This window comes from Rhizopus microsporus (genome assembly GCF_002708625.1).
Source record: "Rhizopus microsporus ATCC 52813 unplaced genomic scaffold scaffold_11, whole genome shotgun sequence".
Classification (NCBI taxonomy): Eukaryota; Fungi; Mucoromycota; class Mucoromycetes; order Mucorales; family Rhizopodaceae; genus Rhizopus; species Rhizopus microsporus.
The window spans coordinates 86974-113394 of NW_019671926.1; the positions used below are offsets into that span (position 1 = coordinate 86974).

The 26421-nt window shown below is 37.7% G+C and overlaps 14 protein-coding genes across 14 annotated transcripts; 9 read left to right on the forward strand and 5 right to left on the reverse strand.

The window, feature by feature from the left end:
* Positions 1-156: 156 nt before the first annotated feature.
* Positions 157-1258, forward strand: RHIMIDRAFT_257018 (uncharacterized protein). Its single transcript, XM_023611243.1, has 4 exons — positions 157-432; positions 487-524; positions 580-746; positions 809-1258. Exons 1-4 carry the CDS (start codon positions 307-309, stop codon positions 1099-1101), a joined length of 624 nt encoding a protein of 207 aa, XP_023464892.1. The 5' UTR covers positions 157-306; the 3' UTR covers positions 1102-1258.
* Positions 1259-3243: 1985 nt separating this feature from the next.
* On the reverse strand, positions 3244-4046 carry RHIMIDRAFT_238628 (uncharacterized protein; the record flags this gene model as incomplete). Its single annotated transcript, XM_023609005.1, has 5 exons — positions 3244-3319; positions 3370-3501; positions 3567-3830; positions 3910-3984; positions 4042-4046. 5 exons carry the CDS (start codon positions 4044-4046, stop codon positions 3244-3246), a joined length of 552 nt encoding a protein of 183 aa, XP_023464893.1.
* A 231-nt stretch (positions 4047-4277) lies between these two features.
* RHIMIDRAFT_257036 (uncharacterized protein) lies at positions 4278-4707 on the reverse strand. Its single transcript, XM_023611244.1, has one exon. It carries the CDS (start codon positions 4511-4513, stop codon positions 4334-4336), a length of 180 nt encoding a protein of 59 aa, XP_023464894.1. The 5' UTR covers positions 4514-4707; the 3' UTR covers positions 4278-4333.
* Positions 4708-5443: 736 nt separating this feature from the next.
* RHIMIDRAFT_21134 (uncharacterized protein) lies at positions 5444-7462 on the forward strand. Its single transcript, XM_023607194.1, has 7 exons — positions 5444-5489; positions 5536-5633; positions 5686-5794; positions 5851-6111; positions 6165-6981; positions 7033-7175; positions 7222-7462. The coding sequence occupies exons 1-7, from the start codon at positions 5459-5461 to the stop codon at positions 7341-7343; spliced, it is 1581 nt and encodes a 526-aa protein (XP_023464895.1). The 5' UTR covers positions 5444-5458; the 3' UTR covers positions 7344-7462.
* Positions 7463-7959: 497 nt separating this feature from the next.
* RHIMIDRAFT_244414 (uncharacterized protein) lies at positions 7960-8447 on the forward strand (the record flags this gene model as incomplete). Its single annotated transcript, XM_023610068.1, has 3 exons — positions 7960-8067; positions 8116-8323; positions 8377-8447. The coding sequence occupies 3 exons, from the start codon at positions 7960-7962 to the stop codon at positions 8445-8447; spliced, it is 387 nt and encodes a 128-aa protein (XP_023464896.1).
* Positions 8448-8471: 24 nt separating this feature from the next.
* RHIMIDRAFT_244415 (uncharacterized protein) lies at positions 8472-9291 on the reverse strand (the record flags this gene model as incomplete). Its single annotated transcript, XM_023610069.1, has 4 exons — positions 8472-8599; positions 8649-8840; positions 8889-9062; positions 9117-9291. 4 exons carry the CDS (start codon positions 9289-9291, stop codon positions 8472-8474), a joined length of 669 nt encoding a protein of 222 aa, XP_023464897.1.
* Positions 9292-9390: 99 nt separating this feature from the next.
* Positions 9391-10253, forward strand: RHIMIDRAFT_238632 (uncharacterized protein; the record flags this gene model as incomplete). Its single annotated transcript, XM_023609006.1, has 4 exons — positions 9391-9444; positions 9496-9611; positions 9662-10089; positions 10138-10253. 4 exons carry the CDS (start codon positions 9391-9393, stop codon positions 10251-10253), a joined length of 714 nt encoding a protein of 237 aa, XP_023464898.1.
* Positions 10254-10288: 35 nt separating this feature from the next.
* On the reverse strand, positions 10289-12095 carry RHIMIDRAFT_238633 (uncharacterized protein; the record flags this gene model as incomplete). Its single annotated transcript, XM_023609007.1, has 7 exons — positions 10289-10837; positions 10890-10991; positions 11043-11108; positions 11159-11245; positions 11304-11405; positions 11465-11954; positions 12007-12095. 7 exons carry the CDS (start codon positions 12093-12095, stop codon positions 10289-10291), a joined length of 1485 nt encoding a protein of 494 aa, XP_023464899.1.
* Positions 12096-12703: 608 nt separating this feature from the next.
* RHIMIDRAFT_314088 (coth-domain-containing protein) lies at positions 12704-14655 on the forward strand. The gene is made up of 5 exons (XM_023614912.1): positions 12704-12801; positions 12859-13339; positions 13394-13633; positions 13685-14041; positions 14091-14655. The coding sequence occupies exons 1-5, from the start codon at positions 12783-12785 to the stop codon at positions 14632-14634; spliced, it is 1641 nt and encodes a 546-aa protein (XP_023464900.1). The 5' UTR covers positions 12704-12782; the 3' UTR covers positions 14635-14655.
* A 221-nt stretch (positions 14656-14876) lies between these two features.
* On the forward strand, positions 14877-18279 carry RHIMIDRAFT_314089 (Coatomer, gamma subunit). The gene is made up of 9 exons (XM_023614913.1): positions 14877-14962; positions 15019-15224; positions 15282-15440; positions 15498-15958; positions 16027-16937; positions 16988-17122; positions 17173-17643; positions 17696-17929; positions 17981-18279. Exons 1-9 carry the CDS (start codon positions 14932-14934, stop codon positions 18211-18213), a joined length of 2841 nt encoding a protein of 946 aa, XP_023464901.1. The 5' UTR covers positions 14877-14931; the 3' UTR covers positions 18214-18279.
* A 130-nt stretch (positions 18280-18409) lies between these two features.
* Positions 18410-20409, forward strand: RHIMIDRAFT_257058 (uncharacterized protein). The gene is made up of 5 exons (XM_023611245.1): positions 18410-18468; positions 18522-19005; positions 19057-19290; positions 19344-19700; positions 19758-20409. The coding sequence occupies exons 1-5, from the start codon at positions 18453-18455 to the stop codon at positions 20362-20364; spliced, it is 1698 nt and encodes a 565-aa protein (XP_023464902.1). The 5' UTR covers positions 18410-18452; the 3' UTR covers positions 20365-20409.
* A 144-nt stretch (positions 20410-20553) lies between these two features.
* On the forward strand, positions 20554-22272 carry RHIMIDRAFT_238637 (PX-domain-containing protein; the record flags this gene model as incomplete). The annotated part of the gene is made up of 6 exons (XM_023609008.1): positions 20554-20706; positions 20757-20865; positions 20919-21076; positions 21139-21400; positions 21453-22171; positions 22219-22272. The coding sequence occupies 6 exons, from the start codon at positions 20554-20556 to the stop codon at positions 22270-22272; spliced, it is 1455 nt and encodes a 484-aa protein (XP_023464903.1).
* A 97-nt stretch (positions 22273-22369) lies between these two features.
* On the reverse strand, positions 22370-23853 carry RHIMIDRAFT_238638 (uncharacterized protein; the record flags this gene model as incomplete). Its single annotated transcript, XM_023609009.1, has 4 exons — positions 22370-22440; positions 22490-22710; positions 22765-23230; positions 23286-23853. 4 exons carry the CDS (start codon positions 23851-23853, stop codon positions 22370-22372), a joined length of 1326 nt encoding a protein of 441 aa, XP_023464904.1.
* Positions 23854-24570: 717 nt separating this feature from the next.
* Positions 24571-25919, forward strand: RHIMIDRAFT_292794 (RNA-binding domain-containing protein). The gene is made up of 3 exons (XM_023613925.1): positions 24571-24746; positions 24802-25030; positions 25079-25919. The coding sequence occupies exons 1-3, from the start codon at positions 24586-24588 to the stop codon at positions 25778-25780; spliced, it is 1092 nt and encodes a 363-aa protein (XP_023464905.1). The 5' UTR covers positions 24571-24585; the 3' UTR covers positions 25781-25919.
* The last annotated feature ends 502 nt before the right edge of the window (positions 25920-26421 follow it).

The following is a 26421-nucleotide window of genomic DNA, read 5'->3' on the forward strand; positions in this document are numbered from 1 at the left end:
TTTATGAAGTGTTGCATCCAAATTAGTGAATTTTGATTTATGATGTGCTCTATGAAAAAGACAAGATAGATGGAACACAAGTAATGGTCAAAACATATGTTTTCTCGTGTCTGTGATATTTGGTCGAATGGCGGGGTTCGACTCTGAGTGAATTAAATTTCTATGTATCTGATTGGTCAAATGATGAACACAGGCAGTTTGTGCGCTTCTTGTTACACATTAATTTTTTTCGAGAAAAAAGGTTCTTTAAGGATTTAAAAATGTGTCTCCTCTTTTTTCGTCTTTCTTCCTTTTCTTAATCATAAAATGAAGTTCTCTATTGCTGCTATCTTTGTCACTGCTATCTCTGCTGTTTGTGCTCAAACTTCCGCTCCTGCTGCTCCCGCTGCTCCTGCCGATGCTGGTATTGCCACCACTCATCCTGGCTTGGGTGTAAGTAGTAACATAGATCATCAAACAAGGTAAACTCAATGCCTCATTTAATAGGAAGTTCTCAATGCTGGTACATCCTACACCATTTCTTGGTAAGAGCGAATTAGATTGAACGATGAAACTGATGGCTAATATAATTTTCGATAGGACTGTCAAGGACAACAACGCAAAGAACATCAATTCCATTGCTTTGATGAAGGGTCAATCATCCAACTTAGAGATCTACACCGCCAACATCCTTTCTGCTCCTATTCCAGTCAATCCTCCTCAGTACACCTGGAACATCCCTGCTACCGTCGAGACCAATCCTTCCTGTAAGTTACATATACCATGGTTACAAAAATTATATAGATATAAACTAATTACCCATCACCAGATGTTCTCGTCTTCAAGGGTGATAACGGACAATCCACTTACTCTTCTTACTTTACCATTATCGGTGCTGCTCCTGGTACAGCCAACAACAATGTAACTTCCTCTGCTGCCACCTCTGCCCCTGCTCCCAATGCTTCCAATTCCGCTGCTGCTTCCAAGTCTGGTTCTCCTGCTGCTTCTTCTTCTGCTGCCGGTAACTCCACTTCTTCTGACAAATCTTCCAGCGGTGCTTCATCTCTCAAGGCCGGTATCGTTGGTGCTGGTGTCGCTGGTGCCGTCGCCCTCCTCTTTTAATTTTCTACATTTTTTTTTCTTAATAGCAGCATAATTTAATTAAATTAATTTAATAGAGAAAAATTGCTTCCCTTTACAACTTTTTCTTTTGATTCCATAATAAAGCTTTCTTTATTCTTTCACAAAGGAGTTGCCTTTCTCAGAAGCGGAGTTCTGGACATCGAGGTCCTATTTTTGATTTGTACGACATGAATGATATATTTTTAAATATAAACTTTTTCCCTTTTTGCAGCTGACATGCGATGGTGCAAGAGCTCCGGGCACTCGTTTTGCGCTCTCGAATAAATGGTATATGCTTTATTAAATACAGTTGCCACACAAGTACTGTTTTTGTATAAATGTGTTAAGAAAAAGGAGAAGAAGGGGGGAAGGAGAATCGAAATTACGAGCTTGCAGTTGTCTTGTGTGTGTGTGGTTTGCAAGGGAAAATCATCTGCCTCCTCGTGCAAAGGAAAGTATGAATAACATGATAATATATCTATGGTTAGTCGCTTAATAATGCAGCGTCCCTTTCATGATCGATCGAGAATGCTATTGTCAGAAAATGATGTCGAATAATAAAATGACGCGACATTTATAGAATATCATTGCCATATCTCTTTTTCTCCTTAAAAAACTGGATATTTATTAATATAATTCAATATCATCATTATAAGAATAATTAGCTCGAAAGTTCTTGTGTAGTGCAAGCAATAGATGTCTAAGAGCGTCCAGTAGATCCAAGACAAACAAATGCAAGTGTATGTAACACTAGATTAGAAACAGAAAAGAGGGCTCTTTTTTTATAAGCATGTTTAATCAATGTTTACACTTGTATATATTAAAAGAGGAGGGAAACATTGAATAAACAATGACTTGCCAATTACAATTCATTTGAGTAAATCAGGACAGTAATATACACTCTTGTTAAACTTTTGTACAAGCTCTTTTAGACGATCCATGTCTTTTAATGGTCACGCTTCGGCAGTTTAAACATAAATTTTTTTTTTCTTGATGCTGAAGATACTAAACAGGTATCCCTTGACCTAAAGATCACCAGCAGCCTTTTTTTCTCTACCTCCATTCTCTTTTCTCTTTTCTTATGCCTCAATGCTTCGAGCATTCAAGTTAATCGAGATAAAGATGAATTAAAAAAGAGGCATTAACAATACAAATAAACTCAGTCTTGACATGACTGCTAAAACCTATTATCGAGTATTTAATCTCTCATCTCGTTTTTTATTTGTTTTTTTTTTTTTTCTTTTTTAATCCACACCTGCTACCGCCGACCTTTTAAGCTGTTTGATGGTTTAAAAGCGGTTTCTTTTTATTTAAAAAAGAACAGGTAAAATAGATGCAGCCAGATTAATCACCGACGGCAACTGTCAATTTGTCTTAGGCTTCATGCTCTGGCTAAATCTCTTTGTACATATAAAAAATAGAAACGAAAAAATAAAATAAAAAAGATGGGAAATATTACATGCGAGATAATAAGGCTTTGTGTGCGTACATATCAGTAAGCTCGTGTGTGCAGCTTTCATAGTTTAGCAGGGCAAAATTCTCTCCATGGCTGGCCTCCACAAATGTGTGGCGGTCATTTTTTTTACCTTGTGCCAAATTATTCGAGTTTTGCTATTTATACAGCACATCTACACAGCATTTGCACCATATGTGCAACATTAAAGGTATAAGGGAAGTATATATCGATGAGTCTGCAACAAATTCTATTATGTTGAGACGAGAGAGACCTTTTTTTTTTTTCGTAAAAGCAGTTTATTCAAGCACCGCCAGAGAGCGTATACTTGTGATGTAGAACAATATTTTAATTGCTCAAGAGCTTCTCGATATCCAAACAGCTGCGGTGTCTTTTGTATAAATTGCTTCAACTTTCTGGATGTCGTGAGGCATGGAAGCTCAAAGTGAGCCCGCTTTACAAAGTAGTCTTCCAAGTAGGCTAATGATTCGAAGTGCAGCTTCAAATCTAAAAAAGATGCATTTTTGTTAATTGGCCGGTTTTATGTTATATACTATGTAATAGTTTATAATGACCTTATCGTAATATCTGATATAGAATTGGTATGGGAGCTTTAATCCCTCAATCTTCTTCAATTTCAGCCCCATTGTTGAAGTTGATTTCTCTAGACAGTTCAACAAATAACGGTATTACTTTTGAATTGGTCGCCATAGAAGCAACACCATCCCACCTTGCATTGCCCTCAAAGGCGTCTGTTTCTCAACCCTATGTCGTTTGTGAGTTTATGAAATAAATGTATTGATGTTTATACTTACCATTGCATATTGATGAGATCGTTACAATCGAGAAACAGACTATGCAGAACTGGCATTGTCGTAAGGAAGGCAGTGTTCCTCTCCAGCTGAGCTTGTTGCATTGGGTTCTGTAGGCTATCAAACATGTTGATACTGTGTTTATTGAATTTAGTTAGCTTATTTGTTTTTGTTTAGGGTGCAAACATGAAAATACTCACAAGTGGATGCAAACCATCTCTACAAAACTCAAACCCGAGTGGGCAATAAAATCGAATGGCTCTTCCATGTTCAAGGGATGACATCGCAGAACAGACCTAATCTCTCTCATGCTTGGTGGGTAGCTTATTAATTTGGAAATAAGCACCTGACAAGCCTTGGTCAGAGACTTGTCAGAAATATTCGTCATATCATACAGCTTTTGAACAGTTTCATTGCTTTCAACGGTGCCTTCCTTGTTCAAGATGACAAACTTTCCACCAAGCCTGCGTACAACAGAAAAGAAATTAATTAAACATAATAACAAAATGTATCTAAAGTTAAACAAGCATACATTTCATGTACTTGATCGTCAAGAACATCAATGTTAACAGCATTTGTAGAACTGCTGCTGGTTCCACCACGAGTTGCTGCAGCAGCCTATTTAATGTAATCAGTACCTCAGCTATCATTTTGGCCTATTCTGCCAAAACTTACCTCATTTATTATTGCTTCAAAAGATGAGCATGTGATATTGTCTGAATAAATAGTTTACCTTGGAAGCATAAGAATACGGCAAGATGGAACAAGTTTTTTATGAACAGAGAAAAGAAAGATTCATGGCAAAAGAGGAAATTGACCTTTTATGTGCAAGAATAAATGTTGTCAACCAATTATATATCATATGATGCGCTATCAAATGCTACAAACTACATATGCCATGAGCCAGTTTTGTGGGCTTAGTAATAGTATCTTGGCTTTTGTACGAAATTATATTGAATATGTTGCGTCAAAGGGTTATGTCTTCTTTAATATAAACGTAGAAATACGACACCATATCGAGCTTGGACCGTTCATATTTTCCTGATGCGTAGACATAAAGAGTATCAAGGAATATCTGTGGAACTGTAGCTGGCGATGAAGAACTGCGGTATGAATCTTTGACAGAATTTTGGATATAAGCAGTCATCACGGCTTCAATAGCCAAGCAAGCCAGAAGCAGAGTTTTGTATAAAGATGTCTACGACTCTTATAATGCGAATAAAGCGGCTAAATGAGAATGTATTATCTCCTTGAATGTGACAAACGTTAGCCAACGGTAGATTAAATCAAGTAGCCTGAGACAAGATTCAATTCTATCATACATCGTGTGGACAACAATTCATAACTTGAAATAAAAGAGAAAAAGGATGAGATCCCGTCAACGAGCGATTAAGGCGAAAGATAGTAAACAATGGTGCTACTTGAGAAGAAAGTCAATCATAAGATAACTGTAGAATAAAACACGGTCATTCATATAAGCAGAAGAACATGTCATTTTGTGAGTGTGCTCCTAAGAGAGTTTGCAAACTTCGAAGCTGTAAAGTTAATAGCTGACTAGGCACATGATTTACTTTCAAAGACGAGGAAAAAACATCAAAGTCTCTGAAGAGAAGCTTCAGTTACTCATTGAAGTGTGATTGTAGATTTATGACATGTTTTCGTCAAGAATTGTGAAATGCCCCTTCGCTTGTTCCACCAATGCAGTTTAGAAACTACAAAGGGGGACACTTTATTATTGTATTATTTTTAAACTACGAATAAAAAAGCGAGCAATGTACCACATCTGACATCGAAATAGGAGACAAGCTAAGGTTGAATTAGAGACGATATTCAAATCAAAAGCTTACCCAATTTTATTACAACATGGATCCAAAATATAAATATATATACTTCAGTGCATAAAAGCAAGTAGACTATATAAAGTGGGAAAAAAGGAGGAAAAGACGTCAATCTGAGGAATAATTTGATGCAGTGCGCAAATTAAAAAAAAATTATAGACACAAGCGCAGATTTACAGCAAAAAGCTGTGTAGCCTGTGTACCTTTCTGTTTGTTTCTTTTCTTTTCTTTTTTTGCACAAAATATCTATTTTTATGCCTACATTAAACACACACACTGTAGAGGGTAAATAGCATATCAATGTCCAATTTACCACATTAACATTCAAAAGGTTATCCTTATTTAAAGAAGCCAACTTTGCTTGGTGATTTTTCTTTCTATGTCAAGCGTCAACTTGTCTGGCCAGATGTCTTACGCTGGAAAGGATCAGTAAAGTTTACATATTAAAGAGAGAGTAGCCAATTGATCTTGATTCCTATAGGTCTTTCTGCCAACATTGCCTGGTATCGCTATTACAACCATGTTTTCATGTCTGGTCTGTCTTTTTAATATCACATTCGCTGTTACCATTAGTGTTCCTGTCTCAGTTTGTAAGTCTCAAATTAAAACCAAGCAGGGTACGCGCAGCTTAACCTTTGTCCAACAGTAGGAACCGTTTCTGTCGCCTTGGGTTTACTACTCGCATTTCGTGTCAACACTGCTTATGATCGGTACTGGGAGGGTCGTAAACTGGTTCAGACGGTCATGGGTACCATCCGAAATGTGGCTCGACAGGTGTGGATCAATATTCCAGAAGAGAGCGATGAGGATCATTTAGCAAAAATGCGGTGTATTAAACTTTTATTAGCCTTTTTTGTTGCAACAAAGCATCATCTTCGTCAGGAATATGGAACCGATTATCATGATTGTAAGTGATACGTGCATGCACTTCCCCTTCTTAATAAATAACCAAAACCATAGTAAAGGAGCTATTACCGCCTCATTGGGAACCAGCCAGTGTAGCAAAATTGAAACGAGCAGGTGGTGGTAAACGAAAGAGTTATGGAGGTATTACATCAAACACATCGCACAAGGACATTCTACTGGGCGGAGAGGATACGTCATTACGTCGTCGTCGCATCTCTGTCAACGTGCTGTCAAGAGATCCAGCAATATCTGTCAACTCAAAAAATTCAGTCAAGCCTGCCACTCATGGTGAATACATGGATTCGGATGAGCCTACGGATATTGCAAACATCCGACGCTCTTTAATACAACAGGAATTTCCCAACTCAAACCTTTGCCATTTAACCGCTGCACAACTCCAAAGATCTCTTACGGGTGCAGATGCTTCACCTAGTCTATCGGATGAAGAGGAGCAGCGCGAGGACGTCCATCTGTTGGATGAAACTGTTCAATCACCATCTGAAGTTGCCGGAACTGACGCGCCCACTTGTTCCTCTGCCCCTAACGGCAGGGGTAAATCGTACTTTGAAGACGAGACAAACCTTATTAACCGATTTAAGCAACAGCATCATCGAGGCATCAAGAGACACTTGGATCATTCCAAGTTTACAAGTCCAGAGGATTTGCCTTACCAAGGGGACTCTGATCTCTCCTTGCCTCTGGAGATCCTATTCCGTATCGCCTTGTTCATCAATCAGGCCAAAGCTGAAAAAAGAATTGATTCATCCTTTGTTTCTGTTACAGTAAATTCACTTGATATCTTGGCTAATTCCTTGACTGCATTTGAAAGAATTGTGCATACACCTATTCCCAAAGCATACAATATCCATCTGTAAGTCATTATCTTTATTGCCTCTCATCTGCTGACTCTATTACACATTAGAAAACAAGCAGTCATGTTGTATATCTTCTTTTTGCCCTTTGCCTTGGTAGAGTCTCTCGGCTGGCTTGTTGCTCCTATTGTTGCCCTGGTTTCTTTTACTCTCTTTGGTATTGAAGCAATTGGTGCAGAAATCGAGAATCCTTGTAAGTCTTAATCATAATCTGACATCCAATTTCTCACATTCTATAGTTGGATATGATGACAATGATTTGCCATTGAATAGATACTGTGATGAGTTAAAGAGAGAAGTTGAATATATCATTTACCATATTCCCTCCAAATCAACCAGCATTCTCCTTAGCGGACACTAAATATTCCCTTACAAAGTAACCGTGGCCCAAGTGTGGATTAGATAAACTTTAAAGATAAAAATAAATAATCAGATGACACACGGATCAATGTTCCGCTGTACTCTGTATCAGTGATGTCATGCAAATGTTTAGAGTAAAAAACTTAAAAAAAGATCAAGAGGAGAAAGGAGAACTATTCATAGAGTAAGATACTGTTGTCTGATTATAGCCGATGAGAGAAAGGATAACAATAGACACATGTTCCAAATGCCAAGGATGAGGCATTACGTATGTCCTTTTTGACATGCAGAATTTTGGTGATACAAACAAAGTCCATGGATTGAGAACATAAAAACAAAAGAGGATCTAACCATGTATAAACGAAAAAGACGCTTGCACAGACAGAGAGAAAATATGTACGGATGGGAATACAGGGGAAGGGGAAATATCTGAGAAAGAAAGAAAAAGCATCCGATGTGGGTATTGTAAAGAAGTGCATGTAAGGATTGAGTAATAAATGGCTGTTTATTACTTCATCAAACATCGTTCTTCCGTGGAAAGCAGAACGTATAAATACAGCAAAGAGTGAGAAAGTGACAGAAAAAAAACCATCAGCAGTTTTCCTTTTTATATCAAAATGAAGTTCTTTGCCATTGTTTGCACTTTACTTATTCAATCTATTTTATATGTTTATGCTCAAGCACCACTTAATGCTGGTGTAGCCATCACTTCACCTGTGCTCAATGTAAGTCTCTTGTTTAGTACAGTTCACCCCTTTTCTAACAATGACTAGACTGTTGTCAAGGGAGGATCCAACTTTACAATCTCATGGTCTATTCTCAACAAGAACGCTACTCGTATCGAAAAGATTGGTTTATGGAAGGGCAATGCAGCTTATCTTACTCCCGTCATCCTCAATATTCTCAAAAATGGTTCCATTCCTGTTAATCCACCAACTTACAACTGGACAGTTCCAACCAACTTGACATCAGAGAGTGACTGTAAGTTATAATGGATATCAAAAAACACACATAGTTCTAACTCCATCTTGTAGATGTTTTGACTATTGTTGGAAATAACAGTTATACCAGCTATTCTCCTTATTTCACTATTAAAAACGCTTAACAAAAATAAATATATTGTATTTCATTATGATTGCATATCAGGGTTGAGATCCAATATCCAGAACGGGTCACCACCCGCGTCTTCATTCTGTCTATTTACATTTTGCTCTGTTGTATCTTCAGTGGCTGATATCTCACTATCCGAACTTTCAACTATAAAGAAAATGAGTATGAATAGGATGTATCATTCCTTTTTCCTTACATCGTTCTTCTGTATGTGGCTGTGAGGAGTTTTGCCAGTAGAGTAATCCTCTACGCATACGCTCTTCATCAGGATAGGGCTTTTCAAAGTCCATTTTCATCTCTCTGTTCAAGACATCAAAGTTGGGTGGTGCTGAGGTATATTTTGATAGTTTTGAGGCATAAGACAGTATATCAGTAAATTGTATGTTGGCTATGTAAAAGAGTCAATGAGTTGAACATGGTATCTCTTATCATTTACATTTTCTAGCATATTCTGTAGCTTTTAATTCTATCTTTGCACTTGACAAATGCTGATCGAGTTCATTTCGACTCGTATTTAATTTGTGTACAAGATTTAATAGTGTTTTGTTGTATTGATGAATCTCATCCTGAACTTGAATGATCCTTTGTTGTCTCTTTTGATGTTCTTCAACTAGAAAGAATGTCAGGCTTTGTGTTTCTCTATTTTGTCGTCATCTCTATTTACTTTGCTCAACTGACTTTTGTAACTTGTCTTCAAGCGCGACTATTTCCTTGATGATATGTTCAGGATTATTTGCTTCGTCCAATGTAACATGATCAGCAGCTGTTGATAGGGATGCAAAGTATTTCTTTATCAAATCTGCATACTCTGTCAAGCAAGCATTGACTTGATCACGCATCGAATGTTGCATTTTATGTATTTTTATTTTATTTTTTTAGACAAGGAAAAAAGCAAGCTCATTCTCCCTGTGACTTGATTGTATTTCTCTTTCTTCTTCATGACTTCAAAAACAAGTTTAGCCTTTCGTAATGAACTAAAGGGTGTTGATGCTGTAAGTAAAAAGAGAAAACACTATCTTTTCATAAACTCACCTTGTCAATAGTACACTCGACATAAAAAACTTATTCACAACTATTTAACATACTACGGAGGTAAAGTACCTTCGACTGTCCCTACCGAATATAAAACAGAGGCAGACATTATTAGAGAAAATCATAGGTAAGGTTAAAATATAGTCTTTATTTAATTGACTCTTTGTTTTCCCCAAGGTTTGTGAGATCAAATAATGAAGAGCCAGATAGTTGGGAACAACGCGTAGCCAAAAAATATTATGACAGATTATTTAAAGAATATGCCATTTGTGAATTAAAGTATTACAAAGAGGGCAAGATTGCGTTACGTTGGCGTGTGGAAAGGGAAGTCGTTTCAGGAAAGGGACAGTTTATATGTGCATCCACCTCTTGTGAATCAACAACATCTCTCAAGAGTTGGGAAGTAAACTTTGGTTATGTTGAGGATGGCGAAAAGAAAAATGAGCTGGTCAAGGTCAGACTTTGCCCAGAATGTTCTGATAAACTCAATTACAAAACAAAGAAAAGAGCAGTCAAAAGAAAGGAAAAGAAGCAAAAGAGAAGAAGAAAGAATAGAGAAGATGATAAAGATGTATCGACTGAAGAAAGTAGTAGTGAGACAGATGGTAGTTATTATCATGTTGCTTTTATTGCTTTTATTAACAGTGCTTTAGAAGAAGAAAAAGAGAAAGAAAAGGCCTCAGCTATTTGGAGTAAACCGATTGAAAGTAAGCAAGAAAAATCTAAACAAGAAGAATATGAAGATTACTTTGCAGATTTGTTACAATAAAGCTAATTCATGATGTTGCAAGGTTTATGTACATTTTAAAAGTCAATGACTCCACTTTTACTAGGTTTTGGAAGGTCCGCTCTCTCTCTATTGTTCTTATTCTTATTTAGTTGAACAGTGCCTGACCTTGATGGCTGAGGAAGCGAATTCATGTAATTGTTGATGGCTTTCCAATTACTATTTCCAGTAATGGCTTGATTTGACCCATGAGACCTGTTTCCTTTCTGCTTTCCAAAGAAATCATCCAATACTTTCTTTCCTTTCTTTCGCTTTTTACCTTCGTCTCGACTATAGACAGAAGAGGTGGTACTGGAACTGCTAGGGCTTCCTTTGTTATACATGCGATGACTACTACTATTGCTGTTATTATTATTGTTGTTGTTACTACTGCTTGCGTGTCGATAATCTCTTGAACCCTTTGACTTTTTCCTAGAAACATCATCATCATCACTCTCAAAGTAATAATGCTCTCTTCGTTTTCGTTTATTTGATTTCTTTCTATTCTTGTTGAGCTCGCTGTAGTTTATACTTTGTTCACTAAATACAGACGGTATAATCGAATTATAAGCATATCTGCGGCATTGCTAAATATATGATATTATTAAAAGAAAACGTGTACATATATATTGAACTTACATCACCAAAGTGATCATAGTCACCACAATTGTAGCAAAATATGGTCATATTTTTACTTGCAGGCTTTTCACCATCATAAATATGTAGCATCTTAGTACAAATCTATTCAAGATGTTAGTTTGATCATTATACACTCAGCATGCATTTCCTTACCTCTGTATTATGGTATTTATCGCCACATATTTCACAGTCGCGTGTTTCTCTCTTTCCTCTACAGTCCTATGATGACTGTTAAGAAATATCCCTCTATGACCTGCTGTATCTTGTACCTCCTTATAGTGATCGTCCATTTTGCATAGTTTACAATACCTTGGCCACATACATGGGCCTCTATGCTTCAAACCACACTCTGTACACTATCAAGCCATAAACTATTTTTTAGCGACATGCAAACAATCAATTCATCTCTCCTACCATCAAACAGTACTGTTGCTGATGTCCAGGTTGTTTGCATCTATAACAGATAATCACTCGTGCATTAGGAGGACGACCCAATCTACTTTGGCCACCACGTGCCTAAGAAAAATAAACCATCATTAGTAAAAATGACAGCATATCTTGATGAACCACTTTACCTGTATGGAATCATCAATTAGCACACGAAGCTCAGCACCAAGTTCACGCTCTTCCTCAGAGGTCTCCACATCGTCCATGTACTGCTTATCATCCAAATTGATATGTCTTGTCACTGGAGGAGGTGCTTCCCTTATTTCTTCTTCTTCAGAAGACGAGTCTGAGACAGCTACATCAGCCATCTCCTTTTCTTTTTCCTCTTCTGATCTGTACTCTCCTTCCTCATCTGAAGAATTAAGTTTAAGCTCACTGGCAGCAGAGAAGTCAGCCCTCTTTCGATCAAGATCTATAGGTGCATGGACTGTGCTCACAGTGCGACGCGCTGATTTACTGGGCAATACTCTACCTCTAGCATCAGGTGCTGATACGGGTGCTGTTGGTGTTGATCGTTCAGTTGCTGTAGATTCAGTCTTTTTCTTTTTCTTGTCTACACCCACATCATAATGGGTCACGCTCAAGATCTTTTCTTCTAAATCGCTATCCATCTCTTCACTTAAAAAGGAAAGGTTTATATATGTAACTATGATAAGAATTTGACATTTACCTAGAGTATGTGTCTTGACCATCTCCCACAATGTTTTCTTCTTCATACTGTCGTAACAGTTCTAATTCTTCCTCATCATCGTCATACATTGTTTATTTATTAGAGCTGTAAGAAAAAGAGAAAAAAAAAAAGACAGAAAAAAATGATCAGTGACTGCAAATGCAACTCAGCTTCATTTACTCTCTCAAAGGGAGGTGCCTCTCAGTTAATGCAACCCTTTATGCTGCATGTGATTAAAGTAAAAAAGATAAATAGGCTTGATATCATTTGGTCGTTAAATCTGTCTATTCAGTGAACTCATGTCATACGCTGTTCTGCTTAGTAATAAAAGAGTTTATCATCGGCGCTACTGAGAGCAAGATTTGCTTAGTAACGTGATCTCTACAGCTGTCTATTATTCCTATTGGATAGGAGTGCGCTGCGAGACAATGGAGCTTTTCTTTTGACGTAACACCAACTACTGCTTAGCAACTATTACTTTTTTTTATCCCTTGTGATTAGCTTGGCTAAAATATGCTTCATACATTCTGTCTAACCTTCCAAACTTGGTCGTAAGGTCAGCCACTTTGATATGAAAAGATCTGCTTGAGGTGTCACCATACTTGATCCGGTCTCACGATCCTTTTTGACGGAAACAGACGTCAGTGAACATTGGCATTGGGCTAAGCAATGCTAAGCATTTTTTTTTTTGTGTAAGACTGACGACCGACAACAATCATATAAATAACCCCATCTCGGCTCATATATTGTCTTTTTCATTTTACAATCGTTAAAGGATGTTATTCAGCAAAATATGTAAGTAGGGGTTTACTGGAAGAGATACTTGATTATTAATATACTTGTCACTTCTAGCCGTCCCCTTTTTTGTGGCGATATTTGCAAGTGCTAAAGCACAGCAACAAAATATTACTTATAGTGTCATCAGTTCACCTCCACCCAATATGGGTCTCGCAGTTGTGGTAGACGGCACTCCATTTCCCTTACAAGCAAATCAAGGCATCTTGTATCAAGGCAAAGCTCCTATTGCCCAAAAGGAATACCACTATGCAATCGTAGAATTCAACACTGTTAAAGTTCCTGAGCCATTCACAAGAAATCCAATTCAAAAAGATACATCAAACGAATTCTTTAATCGTACTCTCAACACACACAACATCACGTCTCTCCCACAAGTGATGACCCCTGTGCCTATCTTGCACAGAATAAAATCAGATCTTCATACTGAAGGTCAAATACCTACATATCATTTATGGGGAAATGAAACGGCTGTGGATTACTTGCTCAAGAACGCTACCGAGGATATTGACATTAAATTAAACCTTACTTACATTGGGTACAGCATCCTATGATACCCCTTTAATGAGTTTATTAACATGTGTTACTGTAGACTGGATAAAATTGAAACATTTGAGGATGTAAAGGTATCTTTGGCTGGTCGCTCCTCACGTATGGTCGACAAAGTTTCATTTGGAATAAAGTTAAAAAAGAAGAGTGATGATACACTGTATGGCTACAAAAACCTAAAGTTACGAGCCATGGCAATGGACCCCTCTTATATACGTGAAAAAACTGTTCATTCTGCACTCAAGGCTGTGGGTGTACCTGCCAGTGATTTCTCATATGTTAGGTAACCATGTTTCGCCTGTAGTCATAAATACGCTAATACTCTAACATCTAGACTATTTATTAATAACAAGCCTGCTGGTTTATATGGTGTTATCGAAACATTTCAAGATCCTTGGCTTGCAAGTGAATTCAAAGACGGAGACAAGAACTACAAGTCTGGCTACCTTTACCAAGCAATTCTTGCGGGTATGAACCAGCAAGAATGGCAGTACATGTCTGATCTTCGCTATTATGATAACCTTACCATATATACTTTGGGAGAATACAAAATCAAAGCCGGTCCTTCAAAGGATAGCCCACAAGACTTTTCTGACTTACAAGAGTTTACAAAGTTTATTCAGGACGCTTCAAACACGACGACTATTGATGATTGGCAAAAACGTATGGATGTTGACGTTTTCCTTCGAGCGTAAGTGACAAACATGGGCTATTGTATTTATCTAATTCTTTTTCTCTAGTATGACTATTGAAAACTTGTTGGGATTCTCTGATGCCCTGATGACAATGTCAAATAATTTCAACTTTTACAAGAATCCTGAGGATGGCCGTATGATCTATATTCCTTACGATTTTGATACTACGCTTGGTACTGGCCTATTTGAAATGAACCTGTTACTCACAGGAAACTACACTGCATTCCCTGGCTTGACCTTCCGACCTTTGCCCAAGAAGTTCTTTTCTTATGACTACTTTTCTGCACCTTACCAAAATCTGTTGGTCAACGTCACAAAGTCATTGGTAAATCCTACTGTTATGAATCCATTCTTTGACAGCGTTACGAAAATGATTCAGCCTGATATCGAGTGGGATATGTCTCTGCCAAAGCTTGCTCATGGAGCCCCAGTTCCTGAGCCTGGAGGAGACAAGACTGAAGTAGCGAAGATTATGCCACCTGGCTTTTTGACCAATTGGACCAAGATCCCTGAGCAATATCTACCTCCACAGGTGTTCATTGCTAAAAAGAGTGCTGCTGTACTCAGTTTTTATAACCAAAGTCTATAAAGAAACAGAATAAAGGAACGCTTTCTTAAAATATATCTTCTTTTACACTATAAAGCTTACTGTGCTTACTATGCTTTGGATATACTCAGGGCATTCTTTTTCGTGATTAAACCCATCATATCTAGTTCAATCTCAGTTGTTTAGCTCTCTAATTGGCTGTACTAAGGCAGAGAGTGTGGCAGCCGGTTACATTATCCAATCAAATCGACCTGTAAAATTTAAACACACATTTAGCTGTTTCCCTTTTTTCCCTTTTTCATATACAATCACAGCTCATCCTAAAGTAACGCATTCCTCATGAACTATAATAAGCGTGACGAAGAAGCAGGTAAAAAAAAGACATCAGCAACAACAAATAGTATATTCATCTCTTTTACTTGATAGGAGGAGACGCTGGGTTATTTTACCACGTCGATAAAACTGTTGTACTTCAAGAAGCCAGAGTGTTTAACAGTTCACCTATTAACGCGAGAAAATGTCGATTGCTATTGACCAAGATTATTTACTTGCTTTACATTGGTGAACCTTTCACTGTAAAGGAAGCAACCGACTTATTCTTCAACGTCATTAAATTGTTTCAATCAAAAGATGTAAAGTAAAACAAGAATAACAGCCGAGATGTGTGTGTCTTATAGTTTATATAATAGACATCTCTTCGTCAAATGATGTACCTGGTCATCAAGGAACTTTCAGGAATTGCTGAAGATGTTATTATGGTGACTCAATCTCTTATTAAAGACATTCAGTCCAAACAAGAAACTATCTACAGAGCAAACGCCATTCGTGCTTTATGCTTGATTACAGACGTAAGGGCCAAAAAAAAAGAAACACATAATATCAGACGACAATAACACAATGTATAGCCCTCTATGATCCAAGGCATCGAACGTATTTTGAAGGCTGCTATTGTTGACAAGACACCTTCTGTCTCTTCTGCAGCTTTAGTTTCATCCTATCATCTATTTGATGTTGCCAGAGATATCATTCGTCGATGGTCAAATGAGGTTCAAGAAGCTATCAACACAAAACCCTCGGGTGGTTTAAGTTTTGCTTCTGCTTCAAGTTATTTTAGTTCTGGATCAAGTAACCAAAACCAAGTTGTTATTTCTACAAGTAACATTCACCAGTACCATGCTATTGGTTTATTGTACTTAATTCGTCAACATGATCGTATGGCTATTGCAAAATTGGTCCAAACCTTTTCAGGTGCACGTAGCTCTGGTGGCTTCTTGGGTGGAGGTAGTAGCTCCAATGTGCTCAAGAATCCTTCTGCAGTCTGTATGTTGATTCGATTTGCTTCCAAAGTCATGGAAGATGATCCAAGGTATACATAAAAAGTTAAAAAGGGAATATGATCCTGGTTTCTAACCATGTGCAATACAATAACCATAGCTCTACTCGTAAAGTGTATGAATTATTCGAAGGTTTCCTTAGACACAAGAGCGACATGGTCAATTTGGAAGCAGCCCGTGCTATATGTGACATGACAGATATTTCAGCTAAAGAACTTCACCCTGCCATAGCAGTTCTTCAATTGTTCTTGTCATCTCCAAAAGCCACGCTTCGATTTGCTGCCATTCGTACACTTAACAAACTCTCCATCAACAACCCATCAGTCGTTGCTCCTTGCAATTTAGATATCGAAAACTTGATTACTGACTCCAATCGTAGTATCGCTACATTCGCCATCACTACGTTGTTAAAGACAGGCAACGAAGCATCCGTTGATCGATTGATGAAGCAGATTTCTGGTTTTATGAACGATATCTCTGACGAATTCAAGGTGATCGTCGTAGAGGCCATCCGATCACTTTGCTTAAAGTTCCCAGCTAAACAAGCCGTCATGCTTTCCTTCTTGAGCAACGTCTTGCGCGATGAAGGAGGATACAACTTTAAGAAGGCAGTTGTCGAGGCTATCTTTGATATGGTCAAGTACATTCCAGAATCCAAAGATACAGCCCTTTCCCACTTGTGTGAATTTATCGAAGACTGTGAATTCACCAAACTCTCTGTACGCGTCTTGCATCTGTTGGGTATCGAAGGTCCCAAGACAGCAACTCCTACCAAATACATTCGATACATTTACAATCGTGTTATCTTGGAAAACTCCATCGTACGTGCTGCTGCCGTCAGCGCTCTTGCCAAATTTGGTGTGAATAGCCATGATGAAGAAGTTAGAAAGAGTGTTCGTGTGTTGTTGAATCGCTGCTTGGATGATGTGAATGATGAAGTTCGTGATCGTGCTACATTGTATCTTTCTACAATGGACAACCAAGATATTGCCAAGAAATACGTTACAGACGGTAAGAAAGGGAAAAATAAGATAAGCGCGTTTTTACTCACTCTTGTAAAGATTCTACATACGCTTTGCCTATGCTTGAACGCCAACTTGTCGAATACATCAACAACTCACATGAAAATGTAAAAGAATTCAAGCTTGATACAATTCCAGTTATCAGCAAATCTCAAGAAGAAGAAGAACGACGCCGTAAGTCTTTATAAAGAAGAGAGAATGCGGTCAATATAACTTTTATATAGGTAACCGATCTAACGACACTGCTATTCTTCCTTTATTATCCGCTCCCTCCGCCAAAGGAACGCCTACCGTTTCCAGTCCTGGCGTGACCACGCCTGTCTCTGGAAAGAATACGCTTATTTCCAGCTTGGATCAACAAGCAATCTACGCAGAACAATTGGCAGCTATTCCTGAATTTGCATCATTCGGCACGCTGTTCAAGAGCTCAAGTAAGCCTATTGAGCTAACAGAAAGTGAAACAGAGTACGTCATCCACTGTATCAAGCACACGTTTGCCAAGCATATTGTATTCCAATTCAACTGCACAAACACGTTGAATGACCAATTATTAGAAAACGTTCATATGATTATGCAACCTGAGATAGATGGGCTTGTACAAGTAGCTGAGCTGCCTGCAGAGAAGCTCGAATACAATGTCACAGGCGCAATCTATGTTGCCTTTGAGCAAGAAGACCCTGAGGAGCTCGCGAATGGTAAATATATACATTTATATAAAATAGAAGTCTTTTGCTTATTTGTCCATAGTCACCTTCACAAACACACTCAAGTTTGTTGTCAAAGACTGTGATCCTACTACAGGAGAGGCAGATCCCGAAGGATTTGATGATGAATACCAAGTTGAAGATATCGAAGTGACCACGAGTGATTACATCCGTGCATCCTATGTCTCTGACTTTGCTGAAGAATTTGAAAAGTTGGAGGAAAATGAAGCAATTGACACATTTGCCCTGGATAAGGAAAAGGCTCACAACTTGAAGAGTAAGTATGACAGAATTATTGAGCATATTTAAGTTAACCATATCTCAATAGGCGCATGTGATTCAATAATCGACTTACTGGGTATGCAACCCTTGGAAGGCACTGAGGCACCAAAGAACAATAGTGTACATACTTTACTTTTATCTGGCACATTTTTGGATGGAAGCAGAGTGTTGGCAAGGTGTAGAATGACCTTTAGCACAAGTACTGGAGTTGCTTTTGAATTGGCAGTTAGAAGTGAAGATGTAAATGTATCTCAAATTGTGCTTTTAGCAATCTCATAACTCCCCTTCTTAAAAAAATAATAATCAAATAAACGTTATTATATATTTTCTACCTTTCGTATGCACAGCCTAATAAGTTATGAAGAATTCCTCAAGGGCGCACCCCCTTGATGTACAGATGCCCGCTTGTTTTGGTATCAAACTATTCTTTTGGGCAAGATTAACTTTTTATTATACAAATGTATATTTAATCTGTACATTTCTTATCCCCCTCTTTTCTTTCCATTATCCATTTAATGATGACTATAGTCTTTGGTAAAGAAGAAGAAAGGAAAAGGATAATCATGGTTACTGATAAATGCAAAAAGTATTGCTATCTATAGTCCTGTCTGTTGTTCATGCTCGATGGGTGACATATAGCGTGATTGTCTCTGTTTCTGCTGGACATTCTGTAGGCGTCTTAGTCGATGGTAGTCTCACCCTTTTAAGCCCTTCAAGCTATGAACCACTTCTTTACAGAGGCCGAGCTCTGGACCCAGCCATGTACTACAGATATGTGATTGTAGATGCACAACATCAAATCGTCGAATCTGAAACCTTTAACCGTCGAATTGATTTCGATGTCGATGTAACCGGTCATGAATTCTTCAACAGGCCCGTCAATGTACACGACATTTTCACTTTACCTAAAGTCATGCCCGATTTGGCACCTATCCGCAGAATAAGGTCCGATTTACATATTCCAAACCAGATACCCACTATTCATCTCCGTGGTAATCAGACGGCTGTTGATTACTTGCACGGAAATCAACTCCAAGACATCACGTTGGATGTTGGTATGACTTATATTGGGTAATTTAAGCATATGATGTAAATGATGCAATTACCTTATCTTATTTATAGACTGAATGATGTTTACACTTACAAGACCGTCAAACTCTCTTTGGCTGGTCGTGGTTCTCGTTGGGTCCCTAAGGTGTCTTATACCGTAAAGATAAAGGATGGCACATCCTTATTTGGCTATACAAACATCAGGTTGCGTGCCCTTGCCAAGGACCCTTCATATGTGCGTGAGACTATATGTCACTCTGTTCTACAGTCTGTTGGTTTACCCGTCAGTGGGTTTTCTTATGTTCGGTAAGTGAAAGGGGGATACATGCTAGATATGATAACTTACTTTATGGATTTAGCTTATTTATAAACAATCAACCTATTGGGTTATTTGGAATCATCGAAGACTTCAACACACAATGGCTTCAGAATGAGTTTGCAGGCAACATTAAAAATTACCGAGTGGGGCGTTTGTATCAAGGTCAAGGGTTCTTTAAACAAGGTCTTTCATTTGCTGTGTCAGATTTGGCTTATGAAGAAGATGTTGCCAAGTACGCTGTAGGACAATATGATGTCGAGGAGCCCTCGGAAGGTGTCACTCTGAAAGATTTAGTCCCTCTTCAAGATTTTACTAGATTCATACGTGACTCTTCATTGGAGACGACGCCTATTGAAGCTTGGGAACAAAAGATGAATATGGAATCATTTATTCGAGCGTAAGTAGATATGGGACATAATAACAGAGTATATATAAACTAAGTGTTTATATATAGAATGGTCATAGAGAACTTGTTAGGATTGAGTGACGGTTATATGGCGACTGCCAATAACTATTATCTCTATATGGATCCTTTGAATGGTGGTCAAATTATTTATATACCTCACGATATGGATGCAACCGTAGGAAGATATTCATTTAAAGAAGAATTGATGACGAGTGGTGACTTTAAAGAGCATCCAGGTTTCCTTTTGCGTCCATTAACGACCAAGGTGTTTGTTTATGAACCATTCTTGAAATACTACCAGGAGTTGTTGGTATATATAACCAAGACTTTGGTGAACGCAGAGATAATGGATGTTTACGTCAACAGTATAGTCCGGATGATTAAAGCTGACGTAGAATGGGATCAGCAATTACCCAAAGTTGGCATATTTAGCAGACCTCCTTCTGATCTTACCCAGATTAACCTTGATATCATTGTTCAAGCATTCAAGAAGCTTCCAAGTGGGTTCTTGATCGCTAATCCAACGGATCCTCCTGCTACCGCACCATTCACTGTTGCTGTTTATAGCCCAGAGATTATAGACAAAAGATTGGATGGTGTTCTGAGGTTTATTCATAAAAAGGCAAGCAACATCTTGGCATTTTATCGTAAATAAAGACAAGTGGTATTTATATATTCTTCGCTATTATTGTGTTACAAACATCCATTGTTATTGTTTTGTCATAAACATTGTATCAACTATGCCCTTCTATCGTCATTGTGGCACGTGACATACTTGCAAGAGGTTCTTTTTTTCTCCTTTTAACCCTTTGTTTCCCTTTTATTTTTATTTTCGGATAATATTATGTCTCAAAGAAACTCATTAAAGCCAACTTGTGGTTGTGCCATTGATCGACTACTTCGTCATGACGAAACTTATATCTTTATTACTGGAGCACAGAAACAGTCTGATTCACCTTCAGGCAAAAGTTATATTGCTTACTGTTTACGTATTGGTGTAAGACATAACAACAGCTTTATCAAAGAGTTACTCATTTCGGAATGTAGGATATTGAAACTAAACGTAGATATAGCGAATTTGAATCATTTAGAAAAGCAATGACCTTACTTCATCCTGCTCTAATTGTACCGCCTATACCCGAAAAGCATTCATTAGGTATAATAAGAATACAAGCAACAATTATACTAATACCTTTTATATATATATAGTTGATTATGCTGCTTTGCAAACAAGAGTAAAAGACGATTTGCCCATGATTGAGAAAAGAAAACGAATGCTTCAAACCTTTTTGAATAGAATAGCCAAACATCCTGAATTGGGTAAAGAACACATATTTCACTTGTTTCTGGAGAGCGGTGTTTCCTGGGTAAGCAGTCTATCATTATCATATGTGTAATTTCCGATCGTCTTTGGCTAATATCATCTTAGTCTGACGTCCTTCATTCTCCTCCTTTATCGACTATGCCAAAGAACCCATTACAGATGGTAGTCAGCAAATCAGTAGACGCACCAACACATACATTCAATCCTGTCCTATCAAGCAATTTGATTCCTTCTCCTTCAGCAGCTTATCAGTTACAAAATCCTGATCCAAGGTTTGAAGAATCAGAAAAGTTTACTTTTAGGATAGCCAATTATATGAACAATAACCTGGATAAAAGTCAGCGTAAGGTTATACGTCGATTAGGAGGTAAAGAAAGCAATCATAAGGTCGTGCATATACCCATCATGTTCTTTAATAGAACTAGCAAATGATTATGCAGAATTAGGCGCAGTATATAATGGATTTAGCTTGAATGAAACAGGCGAGATTGCAAATGCTATCGAAAAGATTGGACAGGCAGTGGATGTTGGCTATACTGAAACAGGTCAGATGGTCACTTCTTTAGAAGGCGAATTTGCTGAGCCTATCCAAGAGCATGCCCAATTTGCCCAAATTATTAAACAGGTGCTAAAGTTTCGTCATATGAAGCACGCTCAAGTAGAGATGATCGAGACATCATTAAATAACAGAAAAGAGTACTTGAATAGCTTACAAAACATGGAAAATGAAGCTAGACGTCTTGAAGCAGCTCTCACCAGGGACAGTTCCGCTGTCGACACGACAGGCGATGTGGATGAAAGTTTGAGTAGCAGGGCTTATTCATCAAGACAGACGACTAGACCACTACCACATAACAGCAACTGGGCTGGTAAACCAATGCGTGTTATCAGTGCAGTTGGACATACCTTACAGAATATCATTGATGCTAATCCCGAAGCTACAAGACGCAATCAGATTGGCATGTCTAAAGATGCAATTCATGTGTTGGAAGAAGCTCTAAGTATCGCAAGTAAGGACTTGGGTGCGATCTCTACAGAGCTACAATCAGACTTGGATCGATTTCAAAAGGAAAAGATCCAGGATTTACGAGATATGCTAATTGCTTATGCAAAGATACACATACGTTATTGTCAAAAGGTAATTTATATAAACTGTTCTTATACACAAAACTAACATTTATAAAGAATTTGGAAGCATGGCAAGAGGCTCGTGCTGAAGTCGAGAAAATACCAATTTAAAAAATATATTGTACAATTCTATATTCATCATTTCTTTTTTCATAAAAATAACCTGTTATTATGTAAATGCAGCTTCAAGCAATATAGACGCAGTTATTTATTGACATGATTCCCAAAGCTGTTGAACTTTCTTTTCTAGATTAAGCTGCTTTTCTACATATTCGGCAACTATTAAACCAGTTAGACTGATTATATCATTTTTTAATATTCAACTCACTTGGGCCATAATGTGCGTGAAGATCAGTTTCTTCTGGAAGAGCTTCATGATCCTTTGCTTCTTGTTTTGTTACAAGAATAGTATTTGTATAACTACATGGCTTTGATCTATCCCATCTAGTCATAACAAGTGCTCTGTCCAATGTATCTGAAAATGCACTCTTTCCTTGCCACAGCTCTTCAAATATGTATCCAATATCATCAACATCAAGAATGTCCGTTCTATGCTCAATGATTTAGTACTGTAATCTTCATAAGGTATGTATATTTCTTTACTTATTGCCATAAACAGCTTCTTCTTTTCTTGCAACTTCCTTTTGGATACGTGAATAGACACCATCACGTCCTTTTGTCTCTGGTAATTCATAAGCAGTAAATCCAGCCAACTGTAAAATGACATAGGTAGTCAAAGACATGCCAAACATACTAGCGATAGGCCCAAACACAGGTAATGATCGCTTGGTGAAATCAGGCACCTTGTCAAAGTTCAAGTTTTTCTCAATCGAATAGACTACAGGTATGTCTCTATCTATCTTGTATTTTCTTAGCTGCCTTCTGTACATACGCGCCAGTGGATCTTGCGCACTGCTGCTAATATCTGTCAATTGAATCTGAGAGGGGTCTGCTTTTCCATGTGCGCTGATGCTACTGATAATCTTTATATTGTGTTCTTTACAATACTTTGCCAACAAGACCTTGTCCTTCACAGAAGATAGCGTGTCTACAACAAAATCAGGTTGACCTACATACAAGTGGTTAATATTTCTACTGTTCAATGCCTAACGTATTCCCTTTACCCGATAATAAGCTATCCATATTGTTTGGGCCAAGTGTTTCGCACACTGGCTCTATTGTCGCGTTGGGAGCAATATGTGCTAGATGCTTCTTCATTGTGTCTACCTTCTTTTTACCAACATCAGCAACTTTTGCTACAGCATGACACGTCAAGGATCTTAAACGGATCACGTCTTTATCGATAATACGAATATGTTGAATACCAGATCGCACGAGCATCAAGGAAGTATATGAGCCAATGGCCCCATTACCCACGACGATAACAAACGATTTACGAATCTTTGATACACCTTCTTCGCCGAGAAATGCAATGTTTCGAGCGAGGAATTCCAAGACGAGCGCTTCGTCCAAGGGATCCTTTTCTTCATACTCGTCATTAATTAGAGAAATGATGGACGATCTTCGTTCTTTTGTTTCTTCTGTTCTCAAATGATGTCGAGTTATTTTTTGATAGCCTAGTATGGCCATAGCTGTTAAGACTGAGGCTGAGAGAGCTGTTAAGGTTATGCGTGCACCATGTTGATGCTTATTTAAGAAATTGGATATGGAAGTTGTTGTTTGTTCAAGCATATTCTTTGATCAAAAAATGTAAAAAGAGAATACCAACTTTCAAGCAAGATTGTGACTGATGCTTCCCTCATTACAATCCGCAGAAGGGCCAATTGAGATTCCGATTTAACCAAATTAAGACAGGTGAATGGACGCTTCCTAGTAGAAGTGTACACCTATCCCTGGTTTGTTTGCAAGCAAATTGTCAAATTACCATTAAATGCAGTTAAAGAAGGTAAAGTTTTATCGAGTTTGCTTTAATGGCTCATGATATGTCTTATCATCAAATGAGGATTGTAGTTGTTGTACAACTTTTTGTATTAGTCGTTTACTTGAAATTACACCTCATGCGTTTTGTCTTTCTATTTATCAATCTTACGACAAGAATTCGCGTAAAAGGAGGCTTTATGACATCTTTTACGTTAGGTAATAAAGACGCCAACTGAACCACACAAACCTGTAATTTGAGTAACAATGAACCCGCCAATTGGCACTGTCAACACTTCCCAACAGTATGAAAAACATTGCCCCAAGCTTTGCAGCAGTAAAAAATAAATAAAGCATTGCCCTGAGTTTCACAGTCAGTATGAGGAGATACGTGTGACAGCGTGCAAAAAGTCATGTGGTATTCTTAATTGGCCCGTAACCTTACGATTCTATCAAACAGCTGCGGTTAGAGATTATTTCACATAAATTGGAGCCCCTGATTTTTTTTCTCTCTTCTATTCTTTTTCTTTTCTTAAACATCAAATCATGACTACAACTGTTACTACTCTATCTGGCACTCAACCTACAGCACCTGTTAGGCTAGTGATGAATGAACAACCCTTTGAAAACAAGGTGTTTGTGGGCAACTTATCATTCAAGACTACAAAGGAGTCGTTGACTGCATTTGCGGAAAAGTCTGGTAAAATGTAAGTTTGAATACATCTGGGAAATGGAATATGTGTTTATATACGTGTGTTGTAGTTTAGAGACAGTCATCATCAAGCGAGGCCGAAGACATCTTGGCTATGGTTTCATTACCTTTGAAAAAGAAGACGAAGCCAAAAGAGCAGCCAAGGATCTTAACAAGAAGGAACTGGACGGTCGCGAGATTAATGTTGAAGTGGCCCGTCCCAAGTCGGAGCTTCCTTCCAAAAGGACGCCAAAGGTATCATCCTCTCGTAGAAAAAGACGTGTCAAAAAAGTAAACAAGGTAATAAGCAGAATATTACTAATATTAAAGTAACTAACCAGTGTAAAGGCCAAGAAGGAAGAGAATAGTGCCTCTACAAATATTACACAAATCGAAAAGCTTGATCGAGATCGCTCAAAGACAATTATCTTTGTCGCTAACCTGCCATTTACCACAAAAGAAGAAGACTTGAAAGAGCTCTTTAAGAATTATAAAGTGGCCTCAGTTCATGTCGTTCGTATGAGAAAGGGAAGGTCAAGAGGATATGGATTTGTTGAATTTGAGAATGATGAGGAACAGAAGAAAGCGATTGAAAATATGAAGGATGTGACTTTGGAGGGTCGTTCTGTCTACCTCAAGGTTGCGTATTCTAGACAGGAAAGAGATGACGATAAAGAGAAAACAAAAGAAAAAGAAGAAAAATTAAAAGAGGATAAGGCCAAAGAAGAAGAAAAGAAAGAAGTTAAAGTAGTCAAAGAAGAAAAGAAAGATGAAGCTAAAATAATCAAAGAAGAAAAGAAAGAAGATGTCAAAATAGTCAAAGAAGAAAAGAAGGAAGAAGTCAAAGTAATCAAAGAAGAGGTCAAAGAAGTCAAAGTAGTCAAAGAAGAAAAGAAGGAAGTCAAAGAAATCAAGGATACCAAGAATGACAAAAATGTCAAAGAAATAAAAGATACCAAGGACGTTAAAGAAATCAAAGATAAAAAGGAACCTGCAAGCGTAAAAGAAGCAGATAAAAAGGCTAAAGAAGAAAAGGTTGACACTAAATAAGCTTATAATGTAAACAAAAGTGTAAGTATGAAATTAGAAATAAAGTTGGTTTTGTTGCATGATTTCTTTATTTTCATGTTGCATACATTTGTCTACACTTTATTCGCACACTGATAAAAAATGATAATTTCAGACAACAAATAATGATAAAAGAGAGCCCATCAGAAGCAAAAGAAATGATTGGTAAATCAGCTATTTACATTGATATTAAATACTTGCATTATAAAGAAAAGAGTTTATAAGAGAAAAAGAGAAGCAAGAAGAGTGAGTAAACTTTTAAAAGAGATTATTAATATCTTACCCAAAGTACGTCCTGGTTTGGGCTGACGATAACCAGCCCGGGGAAAGAAGAGAAGAAAAAGAAAAAAGGAAGCAAGCAAAGAGAGACGAGGGGACCAAAGTTTGGTAAGAGTCAAACTATCCCCAGCTAGCACCTGGTTATATTCGATTTGAGTTCTATAATACTACATATACAGGGTTTTACGCTAAAATTAGACGATGTTAATTTTTCTTCTGGACGTATTTGGAATAAATTGTAGACAACATGCTTACCTTTTTTGGACGTAACGTAAATGGAAGTTTAGAAGAAGGACAATAAATCTTTAGATGGATTCATGGACATAATACATTGTATGAGTTTA

Bases quoted from the DNA above. Each gene is read 5' to 3' on its own strand.
- RHIMIDRAFT_257018 (XM_023611243.1), top strand. From the start codon at position 307: ATGAAGTTCTCTATTGCTGCTATCTTTGTCACTGCTATCTCTGCTGTT. The intron at 525-579 runs GTAAGAGCGAAT...AATTTTCGATAG, and splicing joins ACATCCTACACCATTTCTTG to GACTGTCAAGGACAACAACG. The intron at 747-808 runs GTAAGTTACATA...ACCCATCACCAG, and splicing joins CGTCGAGACCAATCCTTCCT to ATGTTCTCGTCTTCAAGGGT.
- RHIMIDRAFT_257036 (XM_023611244.1), bottom strand. From the start codon at position 4,513: ATGACTGCTTATATCCAAAATTCTGTCAAAGATTCATACCGCAGTTCT.
- RHIMIDRAFT_21134 (XM_023607194.1), top strand. From the start codon at position 5,459: ATGCCTACATTAAACACACACACTGTAGAGG. The intron at 5,490-5,535 runs GTAAATAGCATA...AACATTCAAAAG, and splicing joins AAACACACACACTGTAGAGG to GTTATCCTTATTTAAAGAAG. The intron at 6,112-6,164 runs GTAAGTGATACG...CCAAAACCATAG, and splicing joins TGGAACCGATTATCATGATT to TAAAGGAGCTATTACCGCCT.
- RHIMIDRAFT_314088 (XM_023614912.1), top strand. The intron at 13,634-13,684 runs GTAACCATGTTT...TCTAACATCTAG, and splicing joins AGTGATTTCTCATATGTTAG to ACTATTTATTAATAACAAGC. The intron at 14,042-14,090 runs GTAAGTGACAAA...CTTTTTCTCTAG, and splicing joins GTTGACGTTTTCCTTCGAGC to TATGACTATTGAAAACTTGT.
- RHIMIDRAFT_314089 (XM_023614913.1), top strand. From the start codon at position 14,932: ATGAACTATAATAAGCGTGACGAAGAAGCAG. The intron at 14,963-15,018 runs GTAAAAAAAAGA...TTTACTTGATAG, and splicing joins TAAGCGTGACGAAGAAGCAG to GAGGAGACGCTGGGTTATTT. The intron at 17,930-17,980 runs GTAAGTATGACA...ATATCTCAATAG, and splicing joins AAAGGCTCACAACTTGAAGA to GCGCATGTGATTCAATAATC.
- RHIMIDRAFT_257058 (XM_023611245.1), top strand. The intron at 19,006-19,056 runs GTAATTTAAGCA...TCTTATTTATAG, and splicing joins GTTGGTATGACTTATATTGG to ACTGAATGATGTTTACACTT. The intron at 19,701-19,757 runs GTAAGTAGATAT...GTTTATATATAG, and splicing joins ATGGAATCATTTATTCGAGC to AATGGTCATAGAGAACTTGT.
- RHIMIDRAFT_292794 (XM_023613925.1), top strand. From the start codon at position 24,586: ATGACTACAACTGTTACTACTCTATCTGGCACTCAACCTACAGCACCT. The intron at 24,747-24,801 runs GTAAGTTTGAAT...CGTGTGTTGTAG, and splicing joins GCGGAAAAGTCTGGTAAAAT to TTTAGAGACAGTCATCATCA. The intron at 25,031-25,078 runs GTAATAAGCAGA...ACCAGTGTAAAG, and splicing joins GTGTCAAAAAAGTAAACAAG to GCCAAGAAGGAAGAGAATAG.